At 38.5% G+C, this 16,558-nt stretch overlaps 2 protein-coding genes across 2 annotated transcripts; one reads left to right on the forward strand and one right to left on the reverse strand.

The window, feature by feature from the left end:
- Positions 1-2,147: 2,147 nt before the first annotated feature.
- serping1 (serpin peptidase inhibitor, clade G (C1 inhibitor), member 1) lies at positions 2,148-9,233 on the reverse strand. The gene is made up of 11 exons (XM_084080023.1): positions 9,090-9,233; positions 8,885-8,932; positions 8,218-8,332; positions 7,909-8,070; positions 7,119-7,424; positions 6,295-6,510; positions 5,253-5,396; positions 4,161-4,364; positions 3,475-3,614; positions 3,127-3,349; positions 2,148-2,722 (listed from the first exon to the last, which is right to left on the reverse strand). Exons 2-11 carry the CDS (start codon positions 8,930-8,932, stop codon positions 2,475-2,477), a joined length of 1,806 nt encoding a protein of 601 aa, XP_083936149.1. The 5' UTR covers positions 9,090-9,233; the 3' UTR covers positions 2,148-2,474.
- Positions 9,234-10,436: 1,203 nt separating this feature from the next.
- On the forward strand, positions 10,437-15,947 carry tmem134 (transmembrane protein 134). The gene is made up of 8 exons (XM_084078792.1): positions 10,437-10,625; positions 11,673-11,930; positions 12,207-12,274; positions 12,383-12,469; positions 12,873-12,949; positions 13,457-13,501; positions 15,385-15,438; positions 15,561-15,947. Exons 2-8 carry the CDS (start codon positions 11,712-11,714, stop codon positions 15,641-15,643), a joined length of 633 nt encoding a protein of 210 aa, XP_083934918.1. The 5' UTR covers positions 10,437-10,625; positions 11,673-11,711; the 3' UTR covers positions 15,644-15,947.
- The last annotated feature ends 611 nt before the right edge of the window (positions 15,948-16,558 follow it).

The following is a 16,558-nucleotide window of genomic DNA, read 5'->3' on the forward strand; positions in this document are numbered from 1 at the left end:
AAATTATACTGGTGTAACTGCAGCCATCAGATGAAGTCACTGTATTTTTTTTTCTCAGACCCATAAATCTGGTGTAGTGGAAGGTGTATATATAGGGCACTGGGCGAGAGATGAGACCACGGGACAATTGTATCTATTTTTGTGAGATACAGGATTGCCTTTGGAGATAATAAACAGCACTCTGGTTACCAGATGGACAATGGAGCATCCCCACAATTTGCTGGGATTGTCAAGAGGAAAAAGAAGGATTATAACCTTCACTGAAACCCTTTGGAATGCAATGGACAATGAGCAATTATGGTATATATCGGGGCAAAGAACACTGACATAGGATGGTGTTGGCGGTGTGTGTGTGTGTGTGTGTGTGTGTGTGTGTGTGTGTGTGTGTGTGTGTGTGTGTGTGTGTGTGTGTGTGTGTGTGTGTGTGTGTGTGTGTGTGTGTGTGTGTGTGTGTGTGTGTGTGTGTGTGTCTGTCTGTCTGTCTGTCTGTCTGTCTGTCTGTCTGTCTGTCTGTCTGTCTGTCTGTCTGTCTGTCTGTCTGTCTGTCTGTCTGTCTGTCTGTCTGTCTGTCTGTCTGTCTGTCTGTCTGTCTGTCTGTCTGTCTGTCTGTCTGTCTGTCTGTCTGTCTGTCTGTCTGTCTGTCTGTCTGCATGTGTGTGTCTGTGTTGGTTAGTTTCTGAACCTCTCTATATGTAAATGAGGTTTATGGGTACTATGTTGCTGAGTAGTCATCATGCTCCTACCAGGGTGATGAGTGGTGCCTCCACAGTTCATCATAAGACTATAATTCTGTCCCCACGGTCGGGTTCACAGATGTGGGGCCTTCAGCAGCCCCCCCCCCCATCAAGCTTTCTTGTTTTCGACATTTTAGAACTGATCTATCCGTTCATATTCTTGTTGAATTTTGACAACTTTGTGAATGTTTAATCATTAACTGAAAAAAACAAAACAAAAAACAGAAACAAAGGAACAGTTAAACGCCAGTGTTTTAATATGTCTATACAATAAGATAGGATTAGGAATTTAATTCAAAGGTTGGTTAAAATATGTGTCATGACAGTGGGTTTGGCAACGATTTGAACTTGAATGAATTCAGCAAGAGAACTGGGTCAGCCTAAAGATGGGGAGGTGTTCTTTACTTTCTGTATATGCACATCAAATTCCCTGACGTATCAGTGGTGAGATAATCAGCCCAAAACATCAACATTACAAAGTGACCAATGCTTCAAAGATTGATTTTTGGGGGAATTTGCAAAAGGTAGTGGCACCTGAACTGGCAGAATCATACCCACACTTCTTACCGTCAGAGCTAAGTGCATGCACTGAACTAAATTCAGGTAATATTGAAAGGGTTGTGTTTAGTAGGCATTACGTTAGAGATGGTTAAGTTTAGTCATGGGTTTTCTGTGGTTAGAAGGTCTGGGTAAGGATCTGGGCAGGCGGATAGCCAATGGAATTGCGTGATCTTAAATTCCCGGATTCCGAGCTTTTAGAAATTGGGTAAGCCTTCTGGTTCAGGTACCACAACCTTAAGCCTGTCCTTTTTTAATGGAGTTCATGTTACCATCTTATCTATAACTGCATGTTTAGCAGTTACCAATGAATGACATGCTCATATAGTATTTAAAGTACATCATTCTGAATGCTGACTTGTTTACAGTATGTGTCGTCCATTCAGTTTGTCACCACTGCCGCTAAGTAATTGTATGTCTGTGAAAGGGATAATTCAGGGTATTTTTGCTCAGTTGATGTGCTTTACCAAGTGAGCTAGTGCTTTAAAACCTTTAATGTCATATATACCGGTATTGAGATTTGGTCTTCCTTTCACTGACATGGGAGATGATGAGGGATTGGAGTGAAGGACATGAGAATTCACTACTGGCATCCCTGTGTATTCACTGACTGTCAATGCGGATCATGCAGTGTGGCTGCCATCATGTGGTGGATTCATGTAACTTCTTCAAAAAATAAAATGAAGTTGTTTCCGTGGTCTTCTGTTCCATGACATGTACTTCAAATTATCATAGAAAACTTTTAAAGGAAACAAAAACATAATGCTCGTTGTGTATGCATTGTGTAGGTAAGATTTAGTTTTGTAATATATGATCAGAGTATCTGAACCAAATGTGAATGAAGATATTGCACACTGACACTGAATGTTTTATTTTACATGTCAAGTTAATTAACATTAATTTTAGAATAAGTATAAGATCACAATGAAAACATGCAGAATTTGTACTTTAAACTGCTGAGCTTCTTTCAGAATCTCTCTTGTTCTCTGCCCATAGACTTCTGATTAAGAATACAATATGTATATAGTAAGTATGTTTGAGATAAAGTAGCTATATTCACTTTCTACTAATACTACTTAGTACTTTGTCTGTAACTGTCTTATCTGTTATCATGTTATGTGGACCCCAGGAAGGTTAGCTGATGTTATGTATCAGCTAATGGGGGGATCTCTCTCTCTCTCTCTATGGCTCAGTTACTCTGCCCACAAACAGGGGAACGTTGGCCTGGTCGCTCCAGAGTAGCAGGATGAAAGGCCGTAGGGCGGAGAAGGAAGAAAACGAACGGGAGAAGGAGATGGAGGTGGCAGCACCTGCCTCAACTCCTTCTTCATTCAGTGTGAGAAATGCTCTGTGGCGGGAGTCAGTGAGAGAAAGCTTGTCTTCAGAGTACAGACCGCAGAGGTTGGGATCGTCGAACAGTGATGACAGGCCTGTGTTGGGAGAAAGGAGAAGTTTGGAGGCAGGAAAATTGAGCCTGATTAATACTTGGTCAAGTGCCGCTGTCGTGCATTGAAAATAGCAGATGAGAAGCTTGTAGTTCTGCTATTTTCGTCACGTGACATGAGGTATAAATGAGGGCGAGGCATTACGAGGGTACTAAAATTGCATTAATGGGAACGAGGGTGGCGAGTGAGTGAGAAGGCAGAATTAAAGGATAGGAATAGCATACAAAAGACGATGGAGCAATAGCAGAGAGGATGACAGAGAGAAGAGAGATGATGAAAACCAGATGGGCAGACACACTTGACAAATGAGAAGAACTTGAAGAAGTGAAAGTGCTACAAATAGGCTTACTGGTAGACTGTCTGAGATAGAAACCAAATGTCAGACAAACCTAATTTCCTGAGAAGAGAGTTCATTTCCACTTGGATGTCCAGTTTGAGTTTGGGCAAGGTGACCTCGATGGTCTGGGGAGTCGCCGCCTTCAGCTGTGCTATCATTTGACGCACTGCCGTGTCTGTCAACCTCTCCTCGACCCCCTGCAGACCGGACTGTTTGTGGCTCTGAGGCAGCAGAATGTATAGGCTGCTTTCACCGGAGAGAGCCAACTTTACCACCTGTTGGTGAGAAAAAGAAAAGTGAACTGTGTGTATGCTTGTCTACGTGTGTGCGTGTGTGCGTGTGTGCGTGTGTGTGTGTGTGTGTGTGTGTGTCTGTGTGTGTGTGTGTGTGCGTGCGCTACCTTTGCCATGACTTCAGGGACATACGCCATAGGCAATGAGTATTTGGAGCTGTAGAGGACAGGTACCATTACTATGTCACCATTCAATTTAGTAAATTGTGCCTTCTTGGCCTTTGAGTCAAACTTGACCATCCATTGACCTGAAACACACACACAAACACGTTTAAACTACACCAGCTGTACACACACAGTTGTGCACACACACTCAGGCAAAGCTCTGTGGTTGAGGCCGCCCTTGTCAAGTGGATTGATAATGCCTGGTCACATAACGCCCCTTAGCGCGGCCCTTGGTGAGGGAAGAGGCAGAATAACTGGCAGTGAGCCAGGGTTTGAGCGATTTAAAAAGAGCAAACAGTGTTTAAGAAGCTGCAAAGGGAGGCTGCTGAGGCTGACATGGTGTAATGCGATGAATGGCTTCCGGACCAGTGGGGGCAGAAAACATTTGTAAAGCCCATAAGAGTGGAATTTAAAAATGTTCAAGCACCAGCAACATTATATTACCTGATGGCACCCTGACCTACATAATAGATATTATGTAGCTGTTTCATTACTTTATATTCATGTAGTAAATACAAATGTCAATTATTATAATCTGCATGAGAAAAAGACGCATGCACAGACAGACAGACAGACAGACAGACAGACAGACAGACAGACAGACAGACAGACACACAGACACAACTGACCTTTGAAGGAGACAGCGTTGAGGAGCATCAACTGTGTGTGAGCGGGTACTGACTGAACAAGCTGTGTGATTTTGTTGTTGGTTTTCTCTGCCACCCAACTGTTGATCATCGCTGTGTTTGCTTCATCGGTGTCCAGCAGCCTGGTTGGCTCAGCTTCATAGAACTGTACTGACTGGTTGGTAAAGGACTCACTCAGATTCATATCTGAGGAAGAGAGAGCATGATACGGAAAACACAGTGTCAGTGAGCTTCGTGCTGGCAGAGAACACAGATTAGTCTCTTGCTTGCTGGCTAGAATCTCTGCACTGACATCTTTTCCTATAGCATTGATTCCGTATTAGGGATGGGCGATATGACTTCAAATCAATTCATTAATTCAGTAATTATTTCAAATGATTATACTAGTGATTATGTTTCAAACTTGATTATGATTAATCAATGATTAAAACAAATACATATATAGTGAAAATAGCAGATCTCCAAGCTCACAACGCAATGTATGCCACAAGTGACTAATCAGACTAATCTATTTAGTCGATTATAAAAAGTCTATTAGAATACATTTTCATGTCGATTTGTTGACATTAACATTTTACATTTTATTCCTATATCGTACAACTATCGCAGTACAAGGGTTCCCAAACTTTTCAGACCACGACCCCCCAAAATAATCATATTTGAACTGGGGACCCCCCACTCTGACAAGCACTTGGAATTGTACATTTAGTTTGACTCGGTTCCACAGATAAATATTGTGAAAATAGCCGAACTACAAGCTCACAACGCTCACAAGCTCACCGAACTACAAGCTCACAACGCCTCGCACTGCGAGGCGTTGTGAGCTTGTAGATCGGCTATTTTCACAATGTTTGCCCCTTCTTATGTAATATTTGACAATTTGGTATTAAAAAGGTCTTAAAAGTCATTAAATTGTCTGTTTAGAAATGTGCTGGTACCATTTATACACGTATACTGTATACTGTACTGTTGAGTGAGAAAACAATGTTGCACATTGCAACAAATCTAATCATCTGGGGACCCCCCAAAATAATTTGAGGGGACAGTGGTTCATTTTAACCACTGTCATCGTACATGGGTTGTAGTAGATCTGAGACGCAATCTGCAAAGAGTGAAGGAGTCTCTCTTTCAGCTTTTTCATCTGGAGGTGAATGCATCTGAAGTCGTGTGGCACACTGATGGCTCCTTCAATGTCTCTGCGAGTGTCTCCCCTCGCACCTGGTGCAGACAGAAGAGGAAAAAGAAATGGGGGAATGATGCAGAAATGAATGGAACATGACGCAAATTCATTGAAGAAGGTTACTGTGACATTTAGAAGAGGGCATGATGCATCGTTCTCACATCACCAAGGTTTCTTATAAGGACTTTTCACATGTATTCGAACTGAGAAGATTAAGGATAATGTGTAACGTATTTGAGATCATGTACTATAAGCATAATATAGTAACAATAGCCATTTTGACGCAGGGCTACATTGTCTCTTGAATGTATTGCTCAATGGTCCAAGCCAGAGAGACCACTGATTAAAAACCCCACTTTGTAAAAGCTGCAATCCATAATTTTTGTTTTGCCATTTACCAATCTGTATGGTAGAGTACAGTATGTTAATACAATCTAACTAACACAACTGTGGTGGTTGGAGCTGGTCTAACTGCTATTTTACTAAGAATAATTTAGATCCAGTCAGGTAGATCTAGTCAGGTAGGACCACTTCTAGGTGGACAAGGGGTATTACACAAAGCCTAGAGCGTAATATCTTCGATGTCCAAACGGGCTTTCCGTCTTAGCTAGGCAGTTGAAATGTTGTCACTTGTGCGGTAGACCTGGGTTCGGAACCTTGGGGAGACATATCTTACAGACTGCAGCTTTAAAGCTTTGTGTATAGGGGCCCATGAATGTCATGAAATGAATGTCATTACAAAAACATGAACCCTAGTCCACTATGAACTAGTTCAGGCGAACCCCCAACTGACATTCAATGGAACTTAGAGGATTTAAATGAATGATCCATGTAGGGCTGCTTATTCACCAGCTCATTGCGTAATCAATTTCATGACAGAAAGTCTAGTCTAGACAGACAGACAGACTAGTGATAAATCAGCTTAAATGTTCTTACCCAGCAACAGATGGGAGAGGACCATACTGATGCTGATTGGAGAATACAGCAGGTTCTTAGAGGACTGTGATTGGCGGAGGTAGGAATACAGCTTCTGTGAAAATGCTGCCATAGATTCCTCCAGCATGGGCGCCCAGGATCGGCTGTCCTCATCCTGGCAGGGCTCCCATGCTGTGGTGAACCCACTGCATGAATGAGGAGCGATGGTAGGAGCAACTATAAGAAAAGTTAAAAGGCATGAGTAAACGTAAGTCACATAAATGCAGTGGTGGAAAAAGTACTCAAATGTTTTACTTAAGTAAAAGTATCAATAATGCAATGTAGACGTACTCTGTTACAAGTAAAAGTCCGGAATTCAAAATGTACTTGAGTAAAAGTGCAAAAGTATTGGTATCAAAATGTACTTAAAGAATCCAAAGTAAAAGTTTTCAAATAGCCTAGGTATAAAATAAGGCTAAAGTGGTTATAATGTACTGTATGTTTTATAATGTAATAATTTATATCTGCAAAGCAACTAGTCACTAAAGTTTTCAAATAATTGTAGTAGAGTAAAAGTACAATATTTGCCACTGTGATGTTGTGGAGTAGTAGTAAAAGTAGACAATTGGAAATACTCACACAATGGGAATACCTCAAAATTGTACTTAAGTACAGTACTTGAGTACATGTACTTAGTTACTTTACACCCCTGCATAAATGTCACCAAAACTAACAACCTCATCCTTCCATGAATTCTTCAATTGGACTTGGAGGTTCCGCATATTATTAGTAGAGTTTCAAATGTGCGTGCTGAGGAAAAGAGTATCATTGGTCTCTAAATCTACCTTCCACAATCAGCTGGATGGTGTTGAAGTTCTCCCCCTCTGCAGATTCACAGTGGTAAACTCCACTGTCCTCTGTGATGAGCTCCTTAAGGGTGATGGTCTGATCAGTGTCAAGTGGGTCCGCGTATAGCCATTCCAGTCTTTCACCAGGTGTTGAAAGCTCTACAGGAGCCAGTTGCTTCTGCTCATCTCCAGCTTTTTCTTTGGACCAACGTGCATAGGTGTCGTCTTCGCTGGATGTTGGCCGATGGCAGGGCAGGTTAATAGTGGATCCCGCATATGCTTTAAGAGTATAACCAGTGGAAACTGGGGAGAAAAACAAATGAACGTCCCGTCAGTATTGCCAACACATGCTGGGCCATTGCAATTTTCCTTCACAAACTGTAAGTCAGTGATGGAAGAAGTATTCAATGTTATTACTTAAGTAAAATATCAATACTGCAATGTAGAAATACTCAGTTACAAGTAAAAGTCCAGAATAAAAAAATTGACTTGAGTAAAAGTACAAAATATTGGTATCAAAATATATTTGCCTCTGAGATGTAGTGGAATAGAAGTAAAAGTACTGAAAATTGAAAATACTCCAGTAAAGTAAACAAAATACTTCAAAATTGTACTTAAGTACAGTATTTGAGTAAACCTACTTAGTTACTTTGCACCACAAACTGTGTGGTTTGTGCATTTCACAATAATATTATGAAACCCCATTCCAATGCCAATTCGCCCAAATCAGAAATGCTCAACCACATCACCAAGTATACTGAGAAAATACAGATTTTCTATTCCTCACCATCAACTCGGACAGTGTATTCCTTCATCCATTCCATGTTGTTTTCCTCCAGCGTACAAACATACTCTCCCTTATTGGCAGCAGTGACAGGTGAGATAGACAGGTAGAAGTCATCTTTGATTGTTGTAACAGACTTAGAGGAATTGTCAGGAACTGTGACACCTATATGTTTATAAAGAAAAGTTGTTTCCTAATACAGTATGCTTAAGCATCAAGCATATTTTCCAATTACTCTCAAACTAATTTGAAATTTGAAAAGGAAATGTTAAGTAAAACAATGTTGTTGTGATAACAAGAATGTAATTGGACCATTATGTTTCCATGTGATGACAGCCCCGGTGAAGTCTCTGTCTCCTTGGACAGGTAGACAGGGGAGGATCAGGGTGGAGCCATGAACAACCCAGACATCTAAGGCAGAGGAAACCTGAACACAAAGATTTTAGTGTGTATAACAAGTAAGATATAGCACTGATTCTCAAAGTGGGGTCCAGGGACACCCAGGGGTCATTCCAGAGGGACCCCAGCAAAATTAGTAACCGTTTAAACACTTAAGTCCTATTTTATTTTTTCTGTTATTAAAAATTATCAGGTCTACAAGCTCACAACACACGACACGTTATGACCTTGTAAATCTGTTCTTTTTTAAACATGTTGATGACAAATGGGGCTCTGTGGCCAAATATACATTTTGGGGTCCTAATTGGCATGAAAATGTTTGGGAACCACTGATATAGGATATCTAGTTAGTCTATCGTAAAAAGATGAACTGATGTGTCTGACTCTGACTAGTTATTATAGACAATGTAAGTGTATTTATTTATGATAACAGCATAAGACACAAAATGAGTCTTATTGCTGAAAAGGTATGATGAAATGGATCTATTAACAGATTCTTAATAGTGGTTTAGTCTGTGCTGCTTCACTTTAACTTTTTCTTCAAATAGTCTAACATTGTATAGGAGAAATGTGTATTTACCTGGAGGAAGAGCTGGAGCACAAGACAAGGTACAGCTAAATGTCTCATCTGAAGGAGAGAAGGAAGAAAATCAGAATATTTTTGAAAATTTTACAATTTCGTTTTTTTAAGTTTTTACTTTAAAAAAGACAGGGAAAAAAACAGTCAGACAAACAAACATGACCATGAATATAATAGACTCAAATATAAAAACAAACACACTCACTGCAAGAATTTCCGAGAGCAACAGAATAATGTGATCACGACTGCAAGTGTTTTCTGTGCGTGTTTCAGTAAACTGCCACCGATAATGACTAATCTAATATTGTTTATTCAGAGATGTTTGTGTGCTCTATGTGGGATGTGTGACTTACTGGAAATCACATGGTTTCACTTTTTTGGCAACAGTGCCAATTGGGGTCCATCCGTCTATCCATGGATCCAAGACGGTCATGGTCATCTGTCATAACCGTCATGGATGAACTTCAACATAGTGTTTGCACTTTCTCTTTTTTGATCCGTATTTCTACATAAACGTTCAAATTTCAAATATAAATTGCTTACCTTATGTCCACAAATGTTACAATTATGTACGGGGTCTTACAAGTACCAGTATTTTCCGAATTGTTCAATAAAAAGCCTTTTAATCCAATTGGTGGCCATTTTTTTTTATAGAGTTATAATGTATCAGCGTGCAATACACCTCGCGTAGTTGAAAGCATAAAGAGAAAATGGCCACCGATCGGATTAAAATACTTTTTATTGCACAATACGGAATATACGGGTACCTCTGAGGGCCCGTACATAATTGCAACATCTGTGGTCATAGGGTAAGCACTTTATATGTGGAATCTAAACGTTTATGTAGATGTACGGGTTGTAAATTGAGGAAGTAAAAACACTATGTTGACGTTCATCCATGACTGTCATATAATATGTGACAGTCATGTATCAGGGCTAATTGGGCTCATATTTTATATCTTTATAAAAGTCTAGCCTATTTCTGAGTTGACATGTTTAAGTGTAATCTTCCAATAAATATGCACAATGAGCATTTGGCGCAATTTAACTTGAGTTAATATCAACATTCAGTGATTGTTGTTGGTTGATTTTGATTGTAGCGGATTGACTACAGTTGGCCAATCGACATCGCGACGTTCGATTGTATGGACTCGCGAAGTCCATCAGGCAGTGTTGCCATGTCCGCTTATTATAACTCACGTTGGGCTTGTTTTTCTGTAAAGTTGCTTGTAAATGTTGGTTAGTTGCGGGTTGCAGTTCTTTGGGCTTGTTTCTAAAGTCTAGTTGCTTATCGTTTCCTAATGTTGTTTAAACCAGTGAGTGTTTCCAAACATTTTCAAGTCAAGGACCCCTAAATAAATATGTATTTGTGCCAGGGACCCCCATGCAAGATTTGTGTTGGTAAAATGTTTCATGTTGTTTTTGAAAATAGCTTCTGTTGGGCTTGTTCATAGACCTGGTTGCTTATTTCTCTCGCAAAAGCTGGCAACGCTACTCGCAAAGTTCGGGCGGAATCAGTCATATGTAATCGAGCGCCGGATGTAAAGAAAAAGAGGAGATTCCAAAGTTTGGGGAAAGTTTTCTCGCATCAGGAAAAGTTGGAAAACAGACGTTGTTCGTTGGATGGATTTATAAAAAAAAACTTAATTCCAATATGATCATGTAGTTATTTAAACGGACACATCGACGTGGAGTGGCAGACTGGCAGTAAAGTTTGCCATAATAAATCCTTTCAAAGAGAGTAAGTTTAAATACGCCTGAATCATCTGATCGCAGAGCTGTAAAAGAACAAGCAACAATGGCAGCGAGAGATAATAACAGTAGCTACATGGGTTAGCTGATGTTAATTTAGAACAACAATGATTTACTGGTTAGTCTTTAATGTTATTTACCTTAAGAACAACAAGTGCTGGTTCGGTTTAATGTTATTTACCTCAAGAACAATAACAGTACTGGTTGGGTCTAATGTTATTTGCCCTATTACCGTTGAGCTAACGGTCGCCGTGTTGTTCAGATGCGAAAACAACGGGTTTCCATTTATAAGTTCGATTAGATCTTGGCAGTGGTGTAAAAAGTACTCACATTGTTTACTTAAGTAAAAGTATCAATTACAGTCTATGGTATCAATACGGCAATGTAGAATTAGAAAGAAAATACTGTAATTCAACATTTACTTGAATAAAAGTACAAAAGCATTGGTATCAAAATGTACTCAAAGTACCAAAAGTAGAAAGTACTCATTATGCAGAAAGTCCCACTATACAGGTTTTCAGATGTATTAAATGTCTGAAAATCTTTTGAAAATAGCAGATCTACAAGCTCACAATGCATACGCGATCAGCTATTTTCAAATGGCCGAAATAGGGCTGAAGTGGTTAATGTATGTTTTGTAATAATACAAATCTACAAAATAACTAGTAACTGAAGTTTGCAAATAGTAGTGTAGTGGAGAAAAGTACAACATTTACCTCTGAGATGTAGTGGGGTAGAAGTTATTGGAAGTTTTAAAAAAAAGACCTCAAAATTCTTAAGTACATGTACTTAGTTACTTTAGTTTACAGCACTAGATCTTGGCCTATTGCAAATGCAAACCACTTGATCAAGGGGTCGATAGCCACTCCCCATTTAATCCCTGTGTCTGCTAGTGATACATGCGTTTGGCCGTGTTAAACACATTCTATCATGTCATTGAAGCATTTTGAAATTAAAATAATATTAATAATAAATAATGTATTTATTATTCAATCATTTATTTTTCGGTGACATCTGACTCCCTCTACGCCCACAGTGTGCATCAATCCACCAGACCAGAGGGTCTAACATCACCATGGCAGCACAGTTCAGCATCGATGATGCATTTGTGTTGGAGGGAGAAGAGGAAGGAGTCGTGTCTGATGGAGAGTCAGAAGGCTGGAAGAGTGGCAGCAGGGACAAAGACAGAGAAGCAGGAGAGATGACATTTGGTACTCTGTCTTTCACTAAACCCCAGAGTCTCCCGTCACCTGCTGCAGCAGGTTCTCCTGACCACAGTAATATGAAATACCAGGTGTGTGTATAACTTTGTTTATTTCAAATGTAACCAAATGGACCATTACTTATACACATTCAGAGTTACAAATGGATAAATGAACAATCAGGATTTTACTGTGTACTTGAATCCATAACAACAAAGAAACCATCCGCATTCCACACTCACAAACAAATGTTATATATATATATATATATATATATATATATATATATATATATATATATATATATCATTAATGTGCCGCTTTTGAATCCATAACTCAGCTGCAGTCTTCTTTGTTTACTTATGTAGAATCTGGAAAATGAAGATGTATTGGGCAGCAGTGTCAATTCCACTTTCAATAACTTCTTCAAAATCAGGTAGGTCATTGAGAATGATATGATTACATGCTACATGGTTTGTGGCGATGAGATTATATTTATATTTTACAGAAGACTACATAATCTTTGCCTCTGCTTTTTGCACAGCGACCCCGCTAACCTGTCATACTGCAGCTCACAGTGGTCCTTCAGCACCTTGAGTTCTGTCACCCAACTCTCTGCCCACTGCTGCGGGTAATTTCAGGAATGCACACACACAAACATGCACAAGCAGACACATGCAATTGTTTAAAAATAGCACATCTACAAGCTTATGTGTGCTTTCCACTATATACTGTATTTTTTTCTTTTTAAGTTTGAATGTATAAAGTTATTAAATATGTTAAATATTTCTTTGTATATTTAAGTTATTTGTCATATTTGGCCTGTGCAATTTTTGTTTATGAAGCCTAAAATTCAAACAGAAATCACATTTGTATTTATATGTTCCAATGTTGAATGCCAAAAACACAATGAACTCGTTAATTGCAATTACTTGTGTGACAATTAATGGTCAAGTAAAATGTCATGACCGTGACAGCCCTACATGCAATGACAGATATCATACAATGTATACATTCACTGTTCTATTGTTCAGGTGGATGTCTCACCCGTTAGTCAAGAAGAATGGGAAAGTGGTCCTGGCTTCATTCCTTCTTCTTATCACTGGACTAGGTAGGTCTGGTCCTACAAAGAGGCCTTATAGATCATGATACATAGGCATAACCTTTTAACACATTCCATTCTACAAATGGCTTCTAAATCAGTAGTTCTCACACTTTCAAGATTTTTAAAAAATGTTCAAAAATAGCAGATGTACAAGCTGTCAGCTGTGAGCTTGTCTGCTATTTTTGAATAGCCAACGCAAAACATCTAAAATTACACAAATGCTTTCCTGTTTTTAATGAGTTAATACACAAATGAAATGGAAATAATTTGGTTATACTGCATATTGTAAACATATTCCTTTATTTTGATATAGATATACTTTAGAGTTTGCTACAATAAATGGTTATGCAATATTAAACTACCGTTTGTTTGCATTGCCAGCTATGATACGCTTTTGACAGAGTGAACTTTGTCTCCCTTTCAAAGTCTTTATAAACGGGTCTAACGCTGTGCTGTCTTTTCATCTCCTCATCTCACTGTTGTTGTTGTTCATCTGTTTGCTTTCATCCACAGCTCTTATTTTCACAGGTATTGTCATCCAGTTGAACCCAGAAGCAGGTAAGATAGGAAAATGGAGGGGACTCTTTAGGCCATTGCACTAGAGACTGTATCCATGTGGGTCTGAAATTACACCAGTCCTCTACCCCAGATGCTATGACTGCTCTGGATAAATAATTAGATTAGAGTGAATACAAACTATAATAAATGAAACTAAAGTAAGAGATACTTTTTAAAATATTGCAGGCCTTGCTGCAATTCATATGGGCTTAAAAGACTATGAATTCAAAAGGATTTGTTATGCACATCCATATACCAATGTCGCTTGTGCAGGACAAAAAAATCTACATAAAATAATGAAAGTCTGCAAAGGCAGCTGCTGCTCTGGATCATCTTTAATGTGCAAACTACTACAATGTTTCGACCAGCGAATGGTCATCCTCAGGTAAAGACAATTAAGTACCCATAATCCCCAGCATCACGTGAGCACAGCTATACCATTAGGGGAAACTACAAGTTCCATGATCACCCAAAAATGCAAGTGTCATTCAATCTGACACAATAGAAACAAGTACAAGTTTACATACTTACATAAAAATGACACATTCTATACATGAAAATGAGTTAAAAGGATCACAACAAAGGTTACACAGTGGCTCACAATCATGTGTACAAATGACCTCAATACTGCATTTAAATGTTAGAAAAGTATTCCACTGTTGAAGGCACAGAGATGTACAAATATAATGCATACAATCCACACAAACAAGAAGGCAATTTGACATGGATGGACCTGACTGACTGATGAGGCTAGTAGCCCCCAAAATGGTCATGGTCCATATTTTAGAGGAAGGCTGATATCGAAGTCCTTATTTAGACTGATTGACAGCTACTGGACTAGAAAGATTATTTTCTGTTAGAGCCCCAATATACACTAGGTATAGGACATCCTTTTGGATTCTGTAATGATTTATAGATATTCGGCAGTCTGTAAAATACTGGGATTCTAAGATGGTATACCTTCATGAAATCTAATCATGTTCACTTTTACTGTGGTCCTCCTTCTCCATGAGCTCCTATAGTTTTCCGTGGATGGATTTCTGAAATTTAGTGGCGTTTCTTTTTTGTTCGTTTTTGATAAAAGTTACAGTCATTCAATTGTTTCTCAGCTTCCTTCTCACAGTCCTCTATTAACTGGATCACGACCCCTTTCAGCTGGTTATGACAATTGTGGTATTGTTTTTCAGATAGTTGTGGTATCCTTTTTCAAATCCATGAGGGCCTTTCTTTCATCTTATCATGTTATTGTATGTAGACTTTAGTATGTTTTCTTATTTAAGGCTGCATGAACTCTCTCCACCAGATGGCAGTATGTGTCACGTGAGGCATTCCTTCCTTTGAATTGTGTAAACTTGGGTCTGAATATATTGCTCTGGTTACCCATCACATTTTGTCTCCTCAGCCCGTCACTAGGGTTGGGATCCTTTAGGATTCTAACGATTCCGGTTCCTTAACGATTCCCTTTCTCTTCTTCTATTTTAGGAATGGGAAAGCATTCCAATCATCTAAAACAATCACCTATTTTTAATATTTGAAATGCATTTTTGGGTCATCATGAAACTTGTAGTTTTCCCTAATTGTAGCTGTGCATCAAACTGATGCAAAAGGCTTTAAAGTGTTTCAACTGGCCAGCCAAATGGATTATTGGTATACAAGTGATATTACAGTAATTGTACATCTGTTCATGAGTTAATTGTTTATTCACCAAAATCATGAAGGCTGACTTGACCTGTGAGACTGAGGGACCCATGTCAGTCAATTAAGTATATAGGGTTTAAGTAGTTAAGACGGGAGCTGTGCTCATTTATGCTTTAAAGTAATTATACTTGTATTCCAAATTGTCTAGTCACTGTGTACTTACTGAATCACTACTGTCTCTGCAGGTGTTTCAAGTGCCATTTTCTTTGTTCCTGGATTTCTTCTCTTCATTCCTGGGGGTAAACATTTTTATTCCAACCAAAATGTTTTTAACTTGACTTTCGCTGCTTTATTTAATGTACAGTATATTCAGCAATTTAAACACAGCTATTAACAATATTATTGCTTCAATCCCCACTAGTGTACCATGTGATATACATCTTCTGTGCTGTCCGTGGAAGAAGAGGATTCAAGTTCTTCTACTTACCTTATTTTGAAAAATGACTTAATGCTACACTACATGTTGACTATATGAAATTCTTCTTTTACTAGCAATGTTATGAATTTTAATAGTTTCGTTTGTAAAAAACTTTTTTAAAGATACGCTCCTGTTGATGTTTTTGATCATTTTTATCCTGTCGTTATAATGACCACTACTAACACAACCACTCAGTGCCTCGATTACATTTCCACTACAAATACCCACTGTGTATGTGTGTGGAAGAGAAGGAGATTTGCTCTGCCTGTGTTTGTTATGTCACATGTGTGAATAATGACTGTGAAATTGCAATAAACATTTTGTATAGTACTCTGGCATTGTTGATTTTGTTTTCTTCGGTTCACAGTTCTGTCATTTTTTTATTTTAACTTGTATTTAACTATTAAGAGCACATGAGACAGAGTCTCCTTTACGTGTGTGAAAGTGTGAAATTGCCAAGAGGCAGATAAAAAATGACACAGCTTTGTTATCACCCAACAACTATATATTAATGTGCCCCATGGTCTCTTGTACACCTGTGATGATTACCAATATGTTTTACAGTAGCAATTATTAATAATAAAATATTGAAATATTACAGAATAATAATAAAGAATAATTTTTCAAAAGATCATAAAAAATTCAAAAAACATAGTTATCACCCAACAACTATATATTAATGTGCCCCATGGTCTCTTGTAAAGCTGTGAGGATTATGAATATGTTTTACAGCAGCAATTATTAATAATAAATTATTGGCAAGGTAAATACACAACCCAAACCTCTACCAAAGTGGTCTTGCCCTTTAAATACAATTTAAAATACTTGTTTTCATTGAGGTCCTTAGTATTCAATTCATAGTCGTCAAATGGTTTTCATTTAGTCTGTAAGTTATGAATTCATACACAGTAAAAGTCTTAGTGTTAATATAATTCAAATGA

Source organism: Gymnoscopelus microlampas (genome assembly GCF_963454915.1).
Source record: "Gymnoscopelus microlampas genome assembly, chromosome: 2".
NCBI lineage: Eukaryota > Metazoa > Chordata > Actinopteri > Myctophiformes > Myctophidae > Gymnoscopelus > Gymnoscopelus microlampas.

Bases quoted from the DNA above. Each gene is read 5' to 3' on its own strand.
- serping1 (XM_084080023.1), bottom strand. From the start codon at position 8,932: ATGAGACATTTAGCTGTACCTTGTCTTGTGCTCCAGCTCTTCCTCCAG. The intron at 8,071-8,217 runs GTCCAATTACAT...ATAAACATATAG, and splicing joins CATCACATGGAAACATAATG to GTGTCACAGTTCCTGACAAT. The intron at 3,350-3,474 runs GTAGCGCACGCA...TCTCACCAACAG, and splicing joins TCCCTGAAGTCATGGCAAAG to GTGGTAAAGTTGGCTCTCTC.
- tmem134 (XM_084078792.1), top strand. From the start codon at position 11,712: ATGGCAGCACAGTTCAGCATCGATGATGCATTTGTGTTGGAGGGAGAA. The intron at 12,470-12,872 runs GTAATTTCAGGA...TCTATTGTTCAG, and splicing joins CTCTCTGCCCACTGCTGCGG to GTGGATGTCTCACCCGTTAG. The intron at 12,950-13,456 runs GTAGGTCTGGTC...TTTCATCCACAG, and splicing joins TCTTCTTATCACTGGACTAG to CTCTTATTTTCACAGGTATT.